Raw genomic sequence first — 16026 nt, forward strand, 5'->3', positions numbered from 1 at the left:
ATCGTTTGGTCTTATTGTATGTCCATTAATTTAGTCTAAAAAAATCAGGGGCGTAACAGGGGTTTTTAAGAGTGTACAACCTTCTGAATTATTTTATTATAAGTTATAATGTGAAAGAGTATTAAAAAGAAATCAAACGAAATTAAGACTAAATAAATTCATGTAAACAAACAATCTCAAATAGTGTTTACTTCTTTTATCTTCTAATTATGATTTTTTCTAAGCAATAATGACTCGTTCCGTTATCAGCCGAGCCTATATACATCGTCACATATTATCTTCAAGTTTTATCTTTATTGCAACAAATGAAAATAGTACATGTATATTGGATAAAAAGTTTAATAGATAGAAACAAACAAGAACACCAAGGAGTTGATATTGTAAAATAAGAAAGTATTTCGAAAAGTTTTGTAATATGAAACTAAAAATAGATTTGATTCTGTTATTCTTTAATTCATAAAAAAATGTTTTCTGTGATGGATGAAATATGATTTTGTTTGTGTGTGTGGGTGCGTGAATGTTTGGGGGAAGTGTATGTGCGTGCGTGAAAAGAAGATGACAAAAAAAGGTGAAAATGACAAAGATATAAGAAAGAGGTAGAAAAACAGAATTCGAATTAAAAAAATGGAGTTAGTAAAAAAGGTGTCAAATGTAAAAAAAAAAATCAAAAAGAGAAAAGGGTGTCAGAAAAGGAAAAAAAGAGGAAAGGGAGTTAGAAACGATAAAAGAGAAAAGGGGAGTTATAGAAAGAGAGAGAGAGACAGAGGAAAATGAGTTAGGAAGAGAGACAGAGAACAAAAAAGAAAGCCAGAAGGGGTAAGAAATAAAAAAAACAAGAAATATAAAGAAAGCGAAGGGGAGGGGGTAGAAAAAAAGAGAAATAAATATAAGGGGAGTTCGAAAGAAAATAAAACGTCATACAGGTCGGACGTTGAGGGAGTGGGCAGTACTTTGATAAAATTAGGTTTTAAAACGATAAGAATACGTTGTAAGGACATGTGCCAGATGAAAGGGTATAGGTACGACGGATTTATTTTGACCAAGAGCGTGAGGCTGGCTTAATTCAATGGGATTGATAAATATTGTGCAAGTTCGTGAAAATTGAGGGTATACATAAACTGTCTCGAAAACAGATTAAACAATGGTCGATGGGCGTGGATACATTACACGTACCGTTCACAGACCCATAACACGAATATTTCCAAAGGAGTCAAGTCAATAGTCACTGCATAAATAGAAGAGCAATGGCATATGGACTTGGCAAATGTTTAATCTCTTTCCATAAAAACCTGCCATTGATATTCTTTCAAAATTTGCTTGGATCGTACCATTGAAAACTAAAAATGGGTGAATTTGGTGAAAGCTATCAAACAAAAAATTATTGTGCATAATACCTGTAGTGGCCATTTTGACTTTAAAATAACAGTATTTATCACCTAACTGGCAGAATAAATGATATATCTTAATATAAATTATGCTTTAAGACAATATTTTACTCATAGATCACTATTACGTGCATTTATGGGGCTCACTCCTGTGAATATTGGTTTCCCACTTTGCATTGTACATAATACAGTTAATATCTATGGCGGCCATTTTGAAAGTCAAAATACAGTATTTAACAAACTTGAAACCTGAATGATATATTTCGTTAGAAAATACGTTTTTAGACAGTATCCCATTAATTTATCACATGTATATGCATTTGAGTGCTCACTCTTGTGATTTCTTTGCTCCTCTTTCTCATTGTGTATGACTTTTAGGGCCTTTGGAAGCCATATTGAATATCAAAATACAACATTCATTACATACATGGCATGTTAATAATATATTTCGTTAACGATTATGTTTTTAGTCAGTATTCCACTCGTTTAATATTAATAATATGCATTTTAGTGATCACTCTTGTGAATTTTTTGGCCCCCATTGCCATTGTACGCAATAGTGTTTGGGCCAGTGGCGGCTATTTTAGATATCAAAATACGGCAATGTTCCCATATATGACATAATAAATGATATATCTCGTAAGTAATGATGATTTGCATATATTACTTCGTTCATACATCGTGATTTTTGCAGTTTAGTGCTCATTTTTGTGAAGATTAGTTTTCCCTATTCATATTGTACATAATAGAGTATACAATGGCCGATGGCGGCCATTTTGAATATCAGGAAAATAAATATTTTGTCAAAAAAAAATTTTTCAGAGAGTATTTCACTCCTGCCACACTATTTCATACATTTCATGGCCAATGTGCGGACAATTTTATGATTTTCATGGGTAATTTGCATATTTTGGCGGCCATATTGGATTTTGCCGATTTGCGGAAAATGCTCAAGGTTACACGAGTGGCATCATTCAGATTCGTAATCAGCACCCTCGAATTGACAAGAAACCACGGTACGCCACTGTGGACATATCAATGACAATTCCTTGCATATATCTAAAAACATGATTGCAAAAAAATGCCAAAATATTTCAGTCATCCCCCCCACCCATCAACACGGATTTACGCCAGTGGCCAACAATACATGCAACTGTCAGTTTTCATGAAAACCATTCTCGAAGGAAATAGAGAATACAAGAGTCACATTTGCAATTATTAGTTAGCCTGTCCAGCGAGAGGATGGAAATCGGAAATGGATGTCAATCGAAAAGTAAGTGTAAATACGAATAAGTGTATACAAATCTGAGCGTCAATAACGAACTTTGTAGGGTAAAATTCAAGGTATTTGCGCGGCGGTGGAAAAAAAACTGTGATCGGAAAAATGATTTAAACCAGAATGAGATGAAGAAAAATCAAGAGGATGACAACAGTTCCCCCAAAGCGCTGTGCAGCTAGATGTAACAAGACTATTTAATTCAGGGGGGGGGGGGTACCAGTGGGATACTTGGATTTGTAAAGGGTAGGGCTGTGTGGTCAATAAATTATGAAACCATATATACCCTTAATAACGAAGTTGCTTAAGACATGATGCATGGACTTATTAATAATGATAATGTACTCTGCATTTTCTGCAAATAGATGTGGTTTGGAAATGGAATTGGAAAGAAATTGAGATCTTGAGAAGTGACACCTGTATCGCCAACAACATTATCAATGCAATGAAAAGCTATAAACAGCCAACACGCACATACTGCTCCAGAGAGAAAAAACTACCACTCCTACATCAATCATCTCCCAAATCTAGATCCAATACCCACTAAGTTATTAAAGTACTATTCGCCCATGTTCTATTCTCATAATAATTTGATATTCTAGAGCAGGTATATATCCAGTAAATGTATTAGGTCACGCCATTTTTGAAAGAATCCTCTCTGGTCCGCGATTCTCTTGAAAGTTGTCGGCAAGTGTCGTACGCATTGAATGTTTCAGATATTTCTGTCAACTTTTTTAGTACATTCAGGAACCCTCCAACGTAACGTGATTGGATATTTTCTTTACCAATAACCGCAGGCCAGAAAAATATATATTCATCAACATCTAGATTTTCTATCAAACCTTTTTGGCGGAAAATCCTTACGAACGCAACACGCGTGAAATACTCTTTCGGAAAAGATTTGTGTTCATTTATTTTTTATACAGACTTGTAAAATCTTATAAATAAGGTCTTACTGCATTTTTTATGACAAAAGCACGAACTCATTTCAAAACCTTAATTTTGCCACTCTGCTTTCAGTCCTTAATGGGATGGTCCGGGCTGAAAATATTTATATCTAAATAATAAGAGTAAAATTCACAGAGCTCAATGCTGAAAATTTATCAAAATCGGATAACAAATAACATACATGACATAGTTATTGAATTTCAAAGTTTATCACTATTTTTTTAAACAGTCATATGCACATCCTCATGAATATTTATAAGGTGGGCTGATGATTTCATATCCCCACTTTCCTTTTTCTTATGTTAACACATGAAATCATAATATTCTTTATTTTTTTTCATATACATGTGTAAATGATGTGTCTCCATTATGATGAAATAAGTTGTGGCAATATAATAACTAATGCACTAAATCAGTTGTCAATTCAATTGTTTTAGTTTTTGGTAGAAAAAAATTGAATAAACCTGATTTCATATGATAAAATATAAAAGAACAAGTAAGGATATGACATCATCAGCCGACCTAATAAATATTCATGAAGACATGCCTAGAACTGTTTCACCGGAATAATGCAAATCTTTAAAAATTATTTGTTATCCGATTTCGATGAAATTTTCAGCATTTTGCTTTGTGAATTTTACTCTATTTATTTAAATACAAATATTTTCAGCTCGGAACATCCCTACAAAGCAATAAAATAAATGTCTTACTATCATTTAGGCAAGAATGGTAAGAACTTTATAAGCCAAGAAATCTTGAGATGTTAATCGAGAAATATACGATTTTATAATGAGGTCCTACCATACTTTTTCATCAGGCAGGTATGGTCTCCTTGTGCCGCATACCATGAGTAATCACAGATAATTCATTTCGTTCAAAAAGTCACGCACTGCAAGCAAGGCAGAGATAACGTTTCTCCCATTGCGTCAGAAACTAATTTCATGCTTTCAATTTTTTTTTCCATTTCTTTAAAGGAGAATGAAACCTTTGGAACAAGATAGCTTGTGTGAAAACAGAAAAATCAAAGAAACAGATCAACGAAAGTTTGAGAAAAATCGGACAAATAATGAGAAAGTTATGAGAATTTGAATATTGCGATCACTAATGATATGGAGATCCTCAAATTGGCAATGCGACAAAGATGTGTGATGTCACTTGTGAACAACTCTCCCCATTACTTGAGTACACTTAAATTGCTTCTTTTATCACATCTATCAGTAGATCATGTGTTCTTTCTAGAGGAGGGCATGTAATACAGATTTTTAAAGAGTACATCATGGATAAACAGTTTGTATCACAATAAGAAAAAGCAAAAAGAGACATTTTGAGGGTATTTCATAGTCCATCAAATGGAAAGTTGTTCACATGTGACATCACACATCCTTGTCGCATTGCCAATGTGAGGATCTCCATAGCATTAGTGATTGCAATATTCATATGCTCATAACTTTCTCATTATTTGTCCGATTTTTCTCAAACTTTCTTTGTACTTATTCTTTTATTTATCTGTTTCGACACAAGCCTACTTGTTCCAAAGGTTTGATTCCCCTTTAAGGTTGAGATAATGACGTGTCTATGGTTTGTGCAGATTGAACCTCGGTCTCATGGCCTTGTCTTGCACAACCGAATACTGTTTTAAGTCCGTTCTGAAATTTATGATATTGTAATGTATATACAAAGGGATTGATCCACATGTTAATAAAAGCAAAGGAAACTGTTACATAATAAAACGTTCCGTCGAGGTCGATATTTACTCCTAAGCAGTAGAGAAGGTAGGTGAATTGATTTGGTGCCCAGCAAGTAGCATAGCAGAGGCTCAAAGACAGCATGGTCTTTACTGCATTTTTCCTTGCGAGTTCCCTGTAGTCTTTGACCTGGTGGACTGACCCGAGAGCAGGCTTCGATGCCTGGCGCAAGGTATTCATGATGCGATAGTACATCCAGAACATGGCGGTGAAGGTAATGATGAAATACAAAATAAATGTGTAGATGCCCATGGCAGGTTGCATGACTCCGTTCGGCCACATGAAGAGAAGACACGTCCCGTCTTTTATCTTAGTCAGAGTGATCAGGTAGCTCATATGAAGAAGCCCAAGCATCCACGGAATCAAGGAACAAACGATCACCAGTCTGTATTTGACATGTCTTCTATATCGTAAAGGATAAACAACCGCGAAGTACCTTTCCAATGTCAGGAGAATTAAGTTGACCATTGTAGCTATATAGGTTGCCCAGTAGAGATACTGGGAATACCAGATTCCGCAAAGTATCGTAGCCAATGATGGGTTCTTGCCAGGAAGGGGCGGTTTGGGCAAGACAAAGTTGGCAAGTAGAAGTATCGAAGAGATCCCATCTATAAGCGATTGGTTCACAATTAGAAGATTAGTTGTGTCTTGGAGATATTCAACCCTTGCAATCACAAAGAGCACAAGACCATTGCCAAGGATACCGAGTATGCTAAATGAAATATACACGATCAGGGTTGGAAGAGGTAACGCACCGGGTACATGGCTTACGTTTCCCGCATGAGATGATGATGTGATATTACTGTCAAACTCCATGAGTAATGAAGAAAGAGAACTCTTACTTAATTATACTGGTACGACTGATTTGAGATGCTAGCTTGCAAATAGAAATCATGAGAAAATTTGAAATCCAGTATAGACGCGGGGAAACCGACAAAACACAACAATGTCGACAGGCGAAAGTTCCTTGTTACTTCTGCACATGCATGAGTGTGGGTAACTTGAAAGCAAATCTACGGATCAAGTTTCTTTTTCTCCAAAATTATATATTCCACCAATTAGGATCCGCTGCTTTTCAGTATTCTCAGACTAACACTGTATTTAGTTGAAACCTTTCAAACAAATCCACCGTCATTCCACTAATACGACTCATACAAATTTAATTAACACCACTAAACACTTAAATTCGTTACTGTTTTAAAACTCGAGAGCGCAGTTTTATCGCAAAATAGCAATTGCAAACATCACGAACTTAAATATGCTTAACCCCTGTCACAACTTTGGTTTGCAAAATTAATGATGAATCCACTGAATTTATAGCCTCATCATGTTTCGTCTATAACCTTCAGTGTTGACTACTTTACTAAACATACGTTTAATGGAAGGTTTACAAGCCCAATTCCGGTTATACGACCATTGCATCGATTACCCGCCAATCACAGGTTTTTGGAATATCGCAAAGTCACCATATAGCCATGAATCCGCTGCTATTGATCTCGGGCAAACAAAGTGAAGCTTGAACATTTGTGGCACTCAACCAACCAAATGAATCCAATAACTTTCCCCGTGCGTTGTATATTTTGCAGATGGCCCCATGACAAGGTAAATGAGACCCACTTTTGTTTACTATGTTTAGAGAAATAGATATATGTGGCCGGTTAACCTTTTTTATTAGAAAGCATCCAACAAAATGAACTAGACACCTTACAAAATACTTTCCGTTCGTCATTTTGTTATCAAATTATTCCGGGCTTTTTTAAAAATAAAATAAGGCTTGACAACTTTTAAAATGAACGTTTACTTTTAAATTGGAGCAGGATGGGACTTGAATGGAAAGATTTAGATTAATGGAAAACTCTCGGTGTAAGTGCCACACATTTTGTTTTCTATGATCCTCTCTTCCTTTTTCAAGATATATGTTATGTGTCTAAGATTTTTCCGCTAAACCTTTCACATCAAAAAGCGCTTTTTATCAAGAAATGTTGAATGCCGAATACAGGTTTTGAAGATCAAAGAAGTATCAATTCGTCATTTTGAATTATAGCTCCTAGTCGTTATTGAGACTAAAATGCCCAAAGAAGGGAGGATGAATGAAATGTCGATTTTTTTCACTGCAGGGTTCTATTGGAACCCATCGCTATTCATTCTATCTGTTAAAAAAAAATGTTCATTCACTTCTCATCATCAATGAGAGCACATTAGCTTTTTAGGAAGAAAAGCAGAGATTTTCCCTTAAAGAAATGTTTGTAAGAAGCCTAAGGCGGGTCGAAAGCTTGCATTAAAAGTTGAGGAAATTCCAAGCCTCGTTTCCTGTGTTTTTTTCTGTGTGTGTGTTTTTGTTTTTTTTTGCTTCATAATGATTTCTCTCTCTCGCTCTCTTTACGTATCCAGAGATTTTTTTTTATTGAAGACAAATGGAGATTATACAAAATAAATGAGAATTGAAGATGAAAAGAGCCACTTTTAAGAGTGAAAACCGAAAAGAGTCCTCAAAAATGTTATTTTTCAGGTCACTATATTTCAGCTCGCACTCCGTGCTCGCATAATCTAATCATTACATGTACATAGTTCTTAGTCTTGCTGTAGAAAAAAAAAATGTATTAAGGGCTACCACCCCCCCCCCCCCTATAAAAAAGTCTCACGGCAAAGAAATAAGGAGTAAAGAAAGAAAAGGAAAAGAAACAGAGAGGTATGTGTTATATATATTATCTATCTATATATATATTTTTTAAATCTCAAGTCAACGTAGCTCAGTCGGTTAGAGCACCTGTTTCGGATAGATCGTAGATCTCATCGTAAACATGGTAAAGGGGTCACGCTCAGGCGGAAACGTGTCTGACAAAAATCTGCAGGGCCTATAAAAGGTAATAAAAGTGTACGTGAATGCTACTGCAAATGATGATGGGTCATTTTGTTCGATCTTTAGCCTAGATAGACAGTGGACCATTTTTCCAGGCGCTTGCCATTTCATGTAAAATTTAACGATAGCATTTATGTTAATTCAGGGCCCTCTGGGTGGGCAGTTATTAGGAAATAGGCGCCTATCATGTTCAAATGAGAAATTATTTATAATTTACCCTGATACTGAACTGCTGATCAAGGAGATTTTTACAATAACTGAGGATTCGTAAATGGGTGGTAGTAATAGTGATAGCGGTCCTATGGAATATCCTTGTGGAACGCCAATGCTTAAAAGCACGGAAATAGGCAGAGTATTCGCCACCTCTGTCAAGCTCTCCATTTTTAGTAATAGTCGACCCCTTCTCTTCCACTCTCTCTTAATATATATATATCTTTATGTCCTCACATAGGAAACAAATGATACACTATCCTTCTTGTATCATTCGGACATTTCACAAGGGAACAATGAATAGTGTATATATCTTTTTTAAATAGAGTAGATTAAGCACGTTTCAATCACAGTGGCAACATGATTATAACGGCTGTTATGGTTTCTAACAATATCATGTAATACAAAACAAATAAAAATGAGCGGGGTCTTACATTCATCCAAACATGCAGCTTACCAGTTTAGAAAACAAAATCATAGACATGTATCCTTGCTATAAATTGGCTAATCTTGTGTGTCCTTCCGTTTGTTTGACGGCGCTTTTCTCCGTGGTTTTCAACTCAATCGCGCTGGAACTTTTTCTAAACATGGTTATTGTTCGCAGATCGTCATGAGAGGGGTTGTTTGTGGTATTTTGGTCGCATTATTTAAAGTTTTTTTTTACAATTCGTAACTTTTTTTGCATTCCTTTTCGCAGCCCTGAGTATAGCTTCGAAGTTCCCAGTCCCTTTTACCTCTCTCGGGTCAGCGAAATACAATGCATGCATGCAATCATGCCGACCGTCGACCGACCGGGGATTGTGCGGTATACGATATCTCTCATTCATTTTCCCCGTGTGGGTCTCTTTCAGTTTTCCCTCCCTCTCTCATTTTTCCCATTGTCTTTCTCTCATTTTCCTCACTGTCTGGCAGACTCATTTTTTCCACCACTGTTTCTGTCCCACTCATTTTAACACCCCCTTTCTCTCACTCTCACTTCTTTTTGACATCCCGTTGTACTTATATATGATTGAGCAACCTTTAATTTAAAAAAGTACAAACAACCGCAGTCTGATGAACATTGTAAGGTACATGTGCAATGTACTTACATATTTATTTCTGACCCAATACATGTAATGATAACATTTCTATATCGCACTAATTGCCTCTTGACTGCTTCACGGTATTCTAATACATTTTTCCATTTTATAGTTAGATTTGGATTTCACTCTGACTCTGTAATGATTATTGAAGCGCTTCCTCCAGTTCAACCCAAGATGCTTAGCTTAATTGAACCTAGCCTATCTGTATTGAAAGAGAAGTCTGCTATGAATCAGTTGTTGAATATATTTCATCAATAATTTTTTTGGCTTTCAGTGTGCAGGCAGTCTAGCTGTACATCCAAGAATGTCACCCCCCCCCCCCACACACACATCTTGATAAAGAATAATGTACCCCATGTGCTGCCACGGGTAATTGCTGCTATAGTCTATCATAACACCTGTATCACCGTGGTCACCACAGGCTTACATATTGGGAGAGCTTGTGGCCATTGATTCCCCCCCCCCCCCCGGAATTTCCGCGACCTAGACAGAAGGGAAAAAAGGAAAGAAAGTAATAAAGAAAGAAAAGGGAAAATTTGTGAAATATGTTCTCGGAATATACCATCGAAACCTATCACAAAACCAGACAAACATTTCAAATTAAATCCACATTTTTTTTGTCAATACGCTACTGATGGTCACCCCACACGGTGATCTGCGCGAGGCACCATTCATCGACCGTGCAGTTAAAGCTCAGTGCAGACACTTGGGACCTTTTTGCAAACCTCACTGACGCTATAATATTAGGGTCCTCTGACACAAAAGTTGACGCTTAATCATACACTTGATTTTTAAGATTGATTGTACATTATAGTCAATTGAATCAAACGTAGAAAACTGCTCTACAATCAATGCTAAGCTTTGTGTTACAGGGGGGTTACAGGCCCTACAAATCTGCTTTTCGTGTGCAAAATTCTTTTCCGCGACATCCGCACCATACATGCATGTATTACGACTGATAGTCATCATCGTATAGATTATGACATATGGATAAGAAAGTGGTTTTTCAAACAAATCGAGTATATATTGAGTGAGGAAAAAGTTACTGAATTGAGGCTTAGATATAGATCATTACAGTCCATCGAATCGATATTGCATTTAATGTGGATTATTGGTGGATCACTGGCAATTGATTCCATGGGTCAGATCACCTCTCCAGCCGAAACATTTCGCATGCGTTGATATGTAGGGGAGACCGGGGCTAGTTCGCACAAGGGGTAAGTTCGCCAACCCCGTTTTTTTCATAATCTATACCGTTGACGTCAAACGACGCATTTGCGCTATGTCATGTGACCGACGCTGCGCGCACCAGCCACATTTTTTTTCGCCATTCTAGAAGATTTGAAATTCTATCTCGAAATTCATAATTTTCGTCAAAGTGAGTGAAAAATTGGTCCTTATTTAATATTGTATATGCTACTACATGCCTAGATAATTTCATGCTATTAATGCCAGTTTACGATAAGCAAATATGTGCCCTTTTTATCCCCGAATATAATTTGCCTATCCCTGCCTCCCCTGTTTACACAGAGTCACTTGAGCACGATTTGCACCCGTGAGGCTAGTCCGCCGTCTATCAACGGGGCATGATCGCCGGGGAGGCGAACATGCCCCGTGGAGGAGGCGAATTTACCCCGGTCACTACTGGAAATAGAAAATAAGATATGCTGTGCGCTTTTATTTATTTATTTCAAATCTTTATCCAGAGTAGCCTGTTCAGTTCAATACACAAATATATTAAATTACACAAATATGTACAATTAAAATGGAAAAAAATCACTGGTCTTCCACAGGGCTCTGCATTATCTACATACATATAAAAATGCATAACATGCAGAAATCATTTCATTACAAGAATAAACATCAAAACAAAGCAAAAGAAGACATCAATTACCATTATAAGAATCAAAATGAGATAGCAACCGGAAATGGTAAGGAGAGAGAGAAAGAGACCTAAAGATGCGACGTTTATGTATATATTAAGAAGTAATATTTGCACACTTTTTGTTTTCAGGATGGTACGCACAAATGCCAGAAAAACAGAACGGGCGAGAATTCCGCCTGACGTCATGAAGTACAAAGTGTTACCTCTTACTTCAAGACTGGTCTTAAAATTCAAGTGCAATGTGGGTTAAATCTTAGCCTTACGAAGGTTTGGTCAGCAGTATCTTTTTATTTATTTATTTTGTATTTTCAATTTTAATTTTGATTTATTTTCAATTTATGAAATTTTCAATTGAATTATTTTCGTTCTATGTGAGATCAACGAGTTTTCTGGTTTGTTGTTAATGAAGCAGTTACAGAATTGAATAAAATTGTATAGTTTATTTCTTTGGCAAACTTGCCCCGTCATAGGCGCATTTACCCCGGGGGGTAGGTGAACCTGCCCCAACACGGGGCAGGTTCACCTACTTCGAAAATTTTTATTCAACATTGAATTCCTAAAAAAAAAGTGATAGCTAATAAGATTGAAGTGATGCTGTAATTTAGCAAAGAGTCATAGCTATCAAATGAAGACATTTGGGCACTATGTTGACTTGTAATTTGGACTGTACGGCGACTTTTAAAAAGGGGGCGAACTAGCCCCGGTCACACAGCATGCAGTATATATGCCAATTCGTCTGAACTTCAGTCGATTTTGCGCTTTTTTTTCTTCTTTTTTTAGTCCTACACAAACGATATGCCTCTAGCACACAAAGTAATGGGCATTGCTTTAGGCTTTCCCTAGAAATGGGGGATTAGATTCGAATTCCCGGGGGGACCACTTCCATTGATAAGTGGATACCAGGCGCGACCATGGGGTTTCGAAAATCACCCTAAACAAGGGAAGCAAGTCTTTTCCAGATTATGAAAATGCATCTCTTAACAAGTATTTAGCTTGTAAAACCCTACAAGTATTGGAAATATATCCCCCTTTTCAGTATTTTAAACATCGTTTTTGACACCCATAGTACGTTACATAGGCCTATACGTAACGTACTTGCCCACTCTTTCCTTTTTTACGCGAGGTCGCGCCTGGTATCCACTCTTCAATGGAAGTGGGCCCCCGGGCGGCCTCTCGAGCTCTGGGCGGAATCAAATGTGGCTCTGGAAAGTCGTCCTAAATCGGATATATCGCTGTTACCATAGTAGCAACCAGAATTTTGCACACGGAATGCAGATTAAATGTTTCCGTTCCAGATGCGGAACGAAAAAAAATCTCATGTCACGCAATTTGCATTGCAGGACAGAGTTTTACGACCATGACGACGGGCCCAAAAGTCTCTTCCAAAATCAACTACCGTTGTAAATAAGCGTTCGCGTTCTCGAACGAAAGGTCGGGACTTTTATCCTACGGCGGCCGTACGGCGAGTCAAAAACAGCTGTTTTATTCATTTTTATTATAACCGCCTATATATAGCTGGTACAAAAAATTATGTTTTCGACTCGCCGTACGGCTGCCGTAGAGCAAATGTGACTGGGGTATTATAGTCGTTATAAAAAGGATTATGCAATGAAGACGCGGCATACGCGAGATGTTATTATTAAAAAAAGATGTAACGTAATGTAACGAAAAAAAATGTAACGTAATTTAACGTACAAAATGTAAATATAATGTAATATAACCACCCCCCCCCAAAAAAAAAAAACACCTACCATTTTATATAATACCATGTAGTACCCTTATAGAAACTAAAATAATTAAGATGTCCATTATTAGAAATAAACTATTTTAAGAGACCTCCACATTTTTGTCTATCGTCTCATAAACACAATTAAAACACTTACATATACCTATTGTTGGAAATAATACATTTTAAAATAATATATTAAATGTATAGTGCAAAGCCTTTCAGATATTTTGAAAAGATCGAGGCCAGTGCATTGAGGTGAATAAAACATTTTCTTAGCATTTAGTATGTACAATGGATGCACCAGACTCTTGATATTCCTCCCTGCTAATGCATATATCCTTGAAGTTTGAGAGCGATGACAGTTTGGCTCCTCCAATCCAGGAGGCGTATTTCGCCTGCGCTGGAACGACGACGTTGACGGTCATGTCTGAGGCGAGGGCGCCGATCTCCTTCTTCATGCGGCCAGCCATTCCTTTGAATGCAGCGCAGCTTCCAGAAATAACGATGTTGGCGTACAAGGACTCACGGACGCCAGCATCGTACTTCATGATACTGTTGTTGACGAACTCATGGATTCCGGGGCTGTCCATTCCAATAAAGGCCGGCTGGAAGAGAGTCTCTGGGCAACGGATGCGTTCCGTACCAATAGTGAGGATTTGGCCATCGGGAAGTTCGTATGTCTTCTCGAGGACAGAGGGAGCTGTATTCTGCATTTCGTCGTTAAAATCTTGCACAATGTAGCAGAGTTTTTCTCTGACGTCTGCTACGATTTCACGTTCAGCTATATAACAAAGATAAATATGGATGGAAATACGTTTTTAGAGCAAATAAGAAATTAGAAAATAGAAAAAAAGTCCCTTGCAAAAATGATAATACCACCAGGAGCAATGCTGAACTATGGACGACACCGTGATTCGCTACCATTATAATGAATTTGCCCAACGGGAATTCCGAAAATCCCTATGTGGTGACGGCTTCTCTCCTTTACACTGATGAGTAAAATTGTACTAACCGGTTAGTTACCCAACAAACATTTACGTTCCCCTCTTACCCAACATTAGTTTGATTTTTAATTAAATAGATAAGTAGGCCTATCCCGGTATACCTGCATACCTGTAGTAGTGAAAGAATAGCCAGATTCGGTGAGGATCTTCAACATGTAATCGTTAAGATCACGTCCGCAAAGTTGCACACTGATGATGGCCTCCAAGTTTGCCTTACCGTTGATTACAGGTACGGCGTTACAAACACCCTCACTAGTTTCAAAAACCATACCGGTGTCAAGCCCAACGCTGCGGAGCGAAAGCTCTGGCTGGCTGGCGAGGTAGAGGGAGGGCACTTTGAAAATCTCAAACATTACCTGACGAATGATAATAAGCATGATAAGGTTCAAGAATCACTGAGAATATTATAGTCATTGTAACTCACGAGATTCGAATTTTGTCCTATTCTAACTATGCAGTTAATTCGAATTGCCCTGATTAAACTAAGAAAATAAAGACATAAATCATAGAGAAGTTGAAACTCAGTGATACTTTTAGAACACCTGGGGAAACAATTTAAGTGAACTTGGAGAGAGGGATGAAACTCACATAGCAAACAATATATAGCCTCCATCACAATTCATGAATTAATCAATATTATGTTAAGTGAACTGGAGGAAAAAGAGATCTCAAATCATTCTGCGCGGATTGCAAATGAATATGTCATTAAAAAAAAATCGGTGAAGAATATTTGAGTATTTAAAACACTTTTAAAATTTGGAATTCAATTTTTATCGCAGAATAGAAGAAACAGAGGGAGAATTTATACCCATCATATATCAGGTGTTAGAGTTGAGGTCATCGTGGCTATGTTACGTCTAAAGATGTGTATTAGTAACGTTTTAATTTACCTGAGCCATCTTTTCCCTGTTTGCCTTGGGGTTTAGAGGGCACTCTGTCAACAGAACTGGGTGGTTCTCTGGTTGCACCTGAAGCTGATTAGAAAAGATGTGACGCCAAATTTCCTCCATGTCTTCCCAATGGGTAACGGTACCATGCTCGAGGGGTAATTGTAGGGTAAGGATACCTCTCTTGCTCTGAGCCTCGTCTCCAACATAACATGACTTTTGCCCCATCCCAACCATAACACCCTGGTGACGAGGTCTACCAACGATGGTTGGAAACACGAACCTTGGCTTATCGTCGCCGGCATATCCGACCTTTGTTGTCCCAGATAACAATAGCTTTACCCGACATTGTGGTCGATTTGATTGGATTTCTGAAAGATAAGAAAAAAATGTGATAAAACATTTATAATTGTCTCTATCAACCATAACGTTAAAGGAGAAATATATTGAAAATCGTAAAAATGGAGAATCATATATCAAATCAAAGGAGAAAATAAGGAGAACACGATGGTGTACATCATTTATCATGGAGACCGATGGAACTCAGTTAATTGATAGTTTAAAGTTCTCTCTCTGAATGCTTCAAACACGCCGAATTACGTCCGCGAAATTGGGGATTTTTTATGACGTCACTTTCTGTACGAGAGGCGTGATTGGCTCTCCCACGTGAAGCTCCACTTGCATGCAAAACCTGTTGCGAGGGTACGTTTTCTCCACATTGTCACTGAATACTTCGATCACGAAATGAAAGAAAACCCAGAATTTTATCTAGATTTGGATTTTCAAATTGATGATTTTGAAGATGAAGAGAATGATGATGAAATGAACAACAAAGTGACGTAGTTGGAGGTAAATTGGGGGAATTACGCCGATGATGATGAGTCGGACAATTCAACTTGCAACACGATCACATGCCGATTCGCTACCTAACTCATGCAGCTGCTAATAAGTGCTAGCTACACCGCGCGGGCCAAATTGAATTCATGAAAATGAATTACCACACTGTCCAGACAGA

General features: G+C 37.4%; 2 protein-coding genes across 2 annotated transcripts; both read right to left on the bottom strand.

Annotated features, from left to right (window-relative positions):
* Positions 1 to 5159: 5159 nt before the first annotated feature.
* On the bottom strand, positions 5160 to 6170 carry LOC129270410 (galanin receptor 2a-like). Its single transcript, XM_064106078.1, has one exon. The coding sequence runs from the start codon at positions 6168 to 6170 to the stop codon at positions 5160 to 5162; it is 1011 nt and encodes a 336-aa protein (XP_063962148.1).
* A 6964-nt stretch (positions 6171 to 13134) lies between these two features.
* LOC129269384 (actin, muscle-like) lies at positions 13135 to 15341 on the bottom strand. Its single transcript, XM_064105693.1, has 3 exons — positions 15015 to 15341; positions 14234 to 14480; positions 13135 to 13901 (listed from the first exon to the last, which is right to left on the bottom strand). The coding sequence occupies exons 1-3, from the start codon at positions 15246 to 15248 to the stop codon at positions 13393 to 13395; spliced, it is 990 nt and encodes a 329-aa protein (XP_063961763.1). The 5' UTR covers positions 15249 to 15341; the 3' UTR covers positions 13135 to 13392.
* Between the last annotated feature and the right edge of the window lie 685 nt (positions 15342 to 16026).

This window comes from Lytechinus pictus, chromosome 10 (genome assembly GCF_037042905.1).
Source record: "Lytechinus pictus isolate F3 Inbred chromosome 10, Lp3.0, whole genome shotgun sequence".
Taxonomy (NCBI): Eukaryota; Metazoa; Echinodermata; class Echinoidea; order Temnopleuroida; family Toxopneustidae; genus Lytechinus; species Lytechinus pictus.

Coding starts and splice junctions, on each gene's coding strand:
- LOC129270410 (XM_064106078.1), bottom strand. CDS start 6,170: ATGGAGTTTGACAGTAATATCACATCATCATCTCATGCGGGAAACGTA.
- LOC129269384 (XM_064105693.1), bottom strand. CDS start 15,248: ATGGTTGGGATGGGGCAAAAGTCATGTTATGTTGGAGACGAGGCTCAG. Junction 14,481..15,014: donor ACAGGGAAAAGATGGCTCAG/GTAAATTAAAAC, acceptor ATCATTCGTCAG/GTAATGTTTGAGATTTTCAA. Junction 13,902..14,233: donor CTATTCTTTCACTACTACAG/GTATGCAGGTAT, acceptor TTTGTTATATAG/CTGAACGTGAAATCGTAGCA.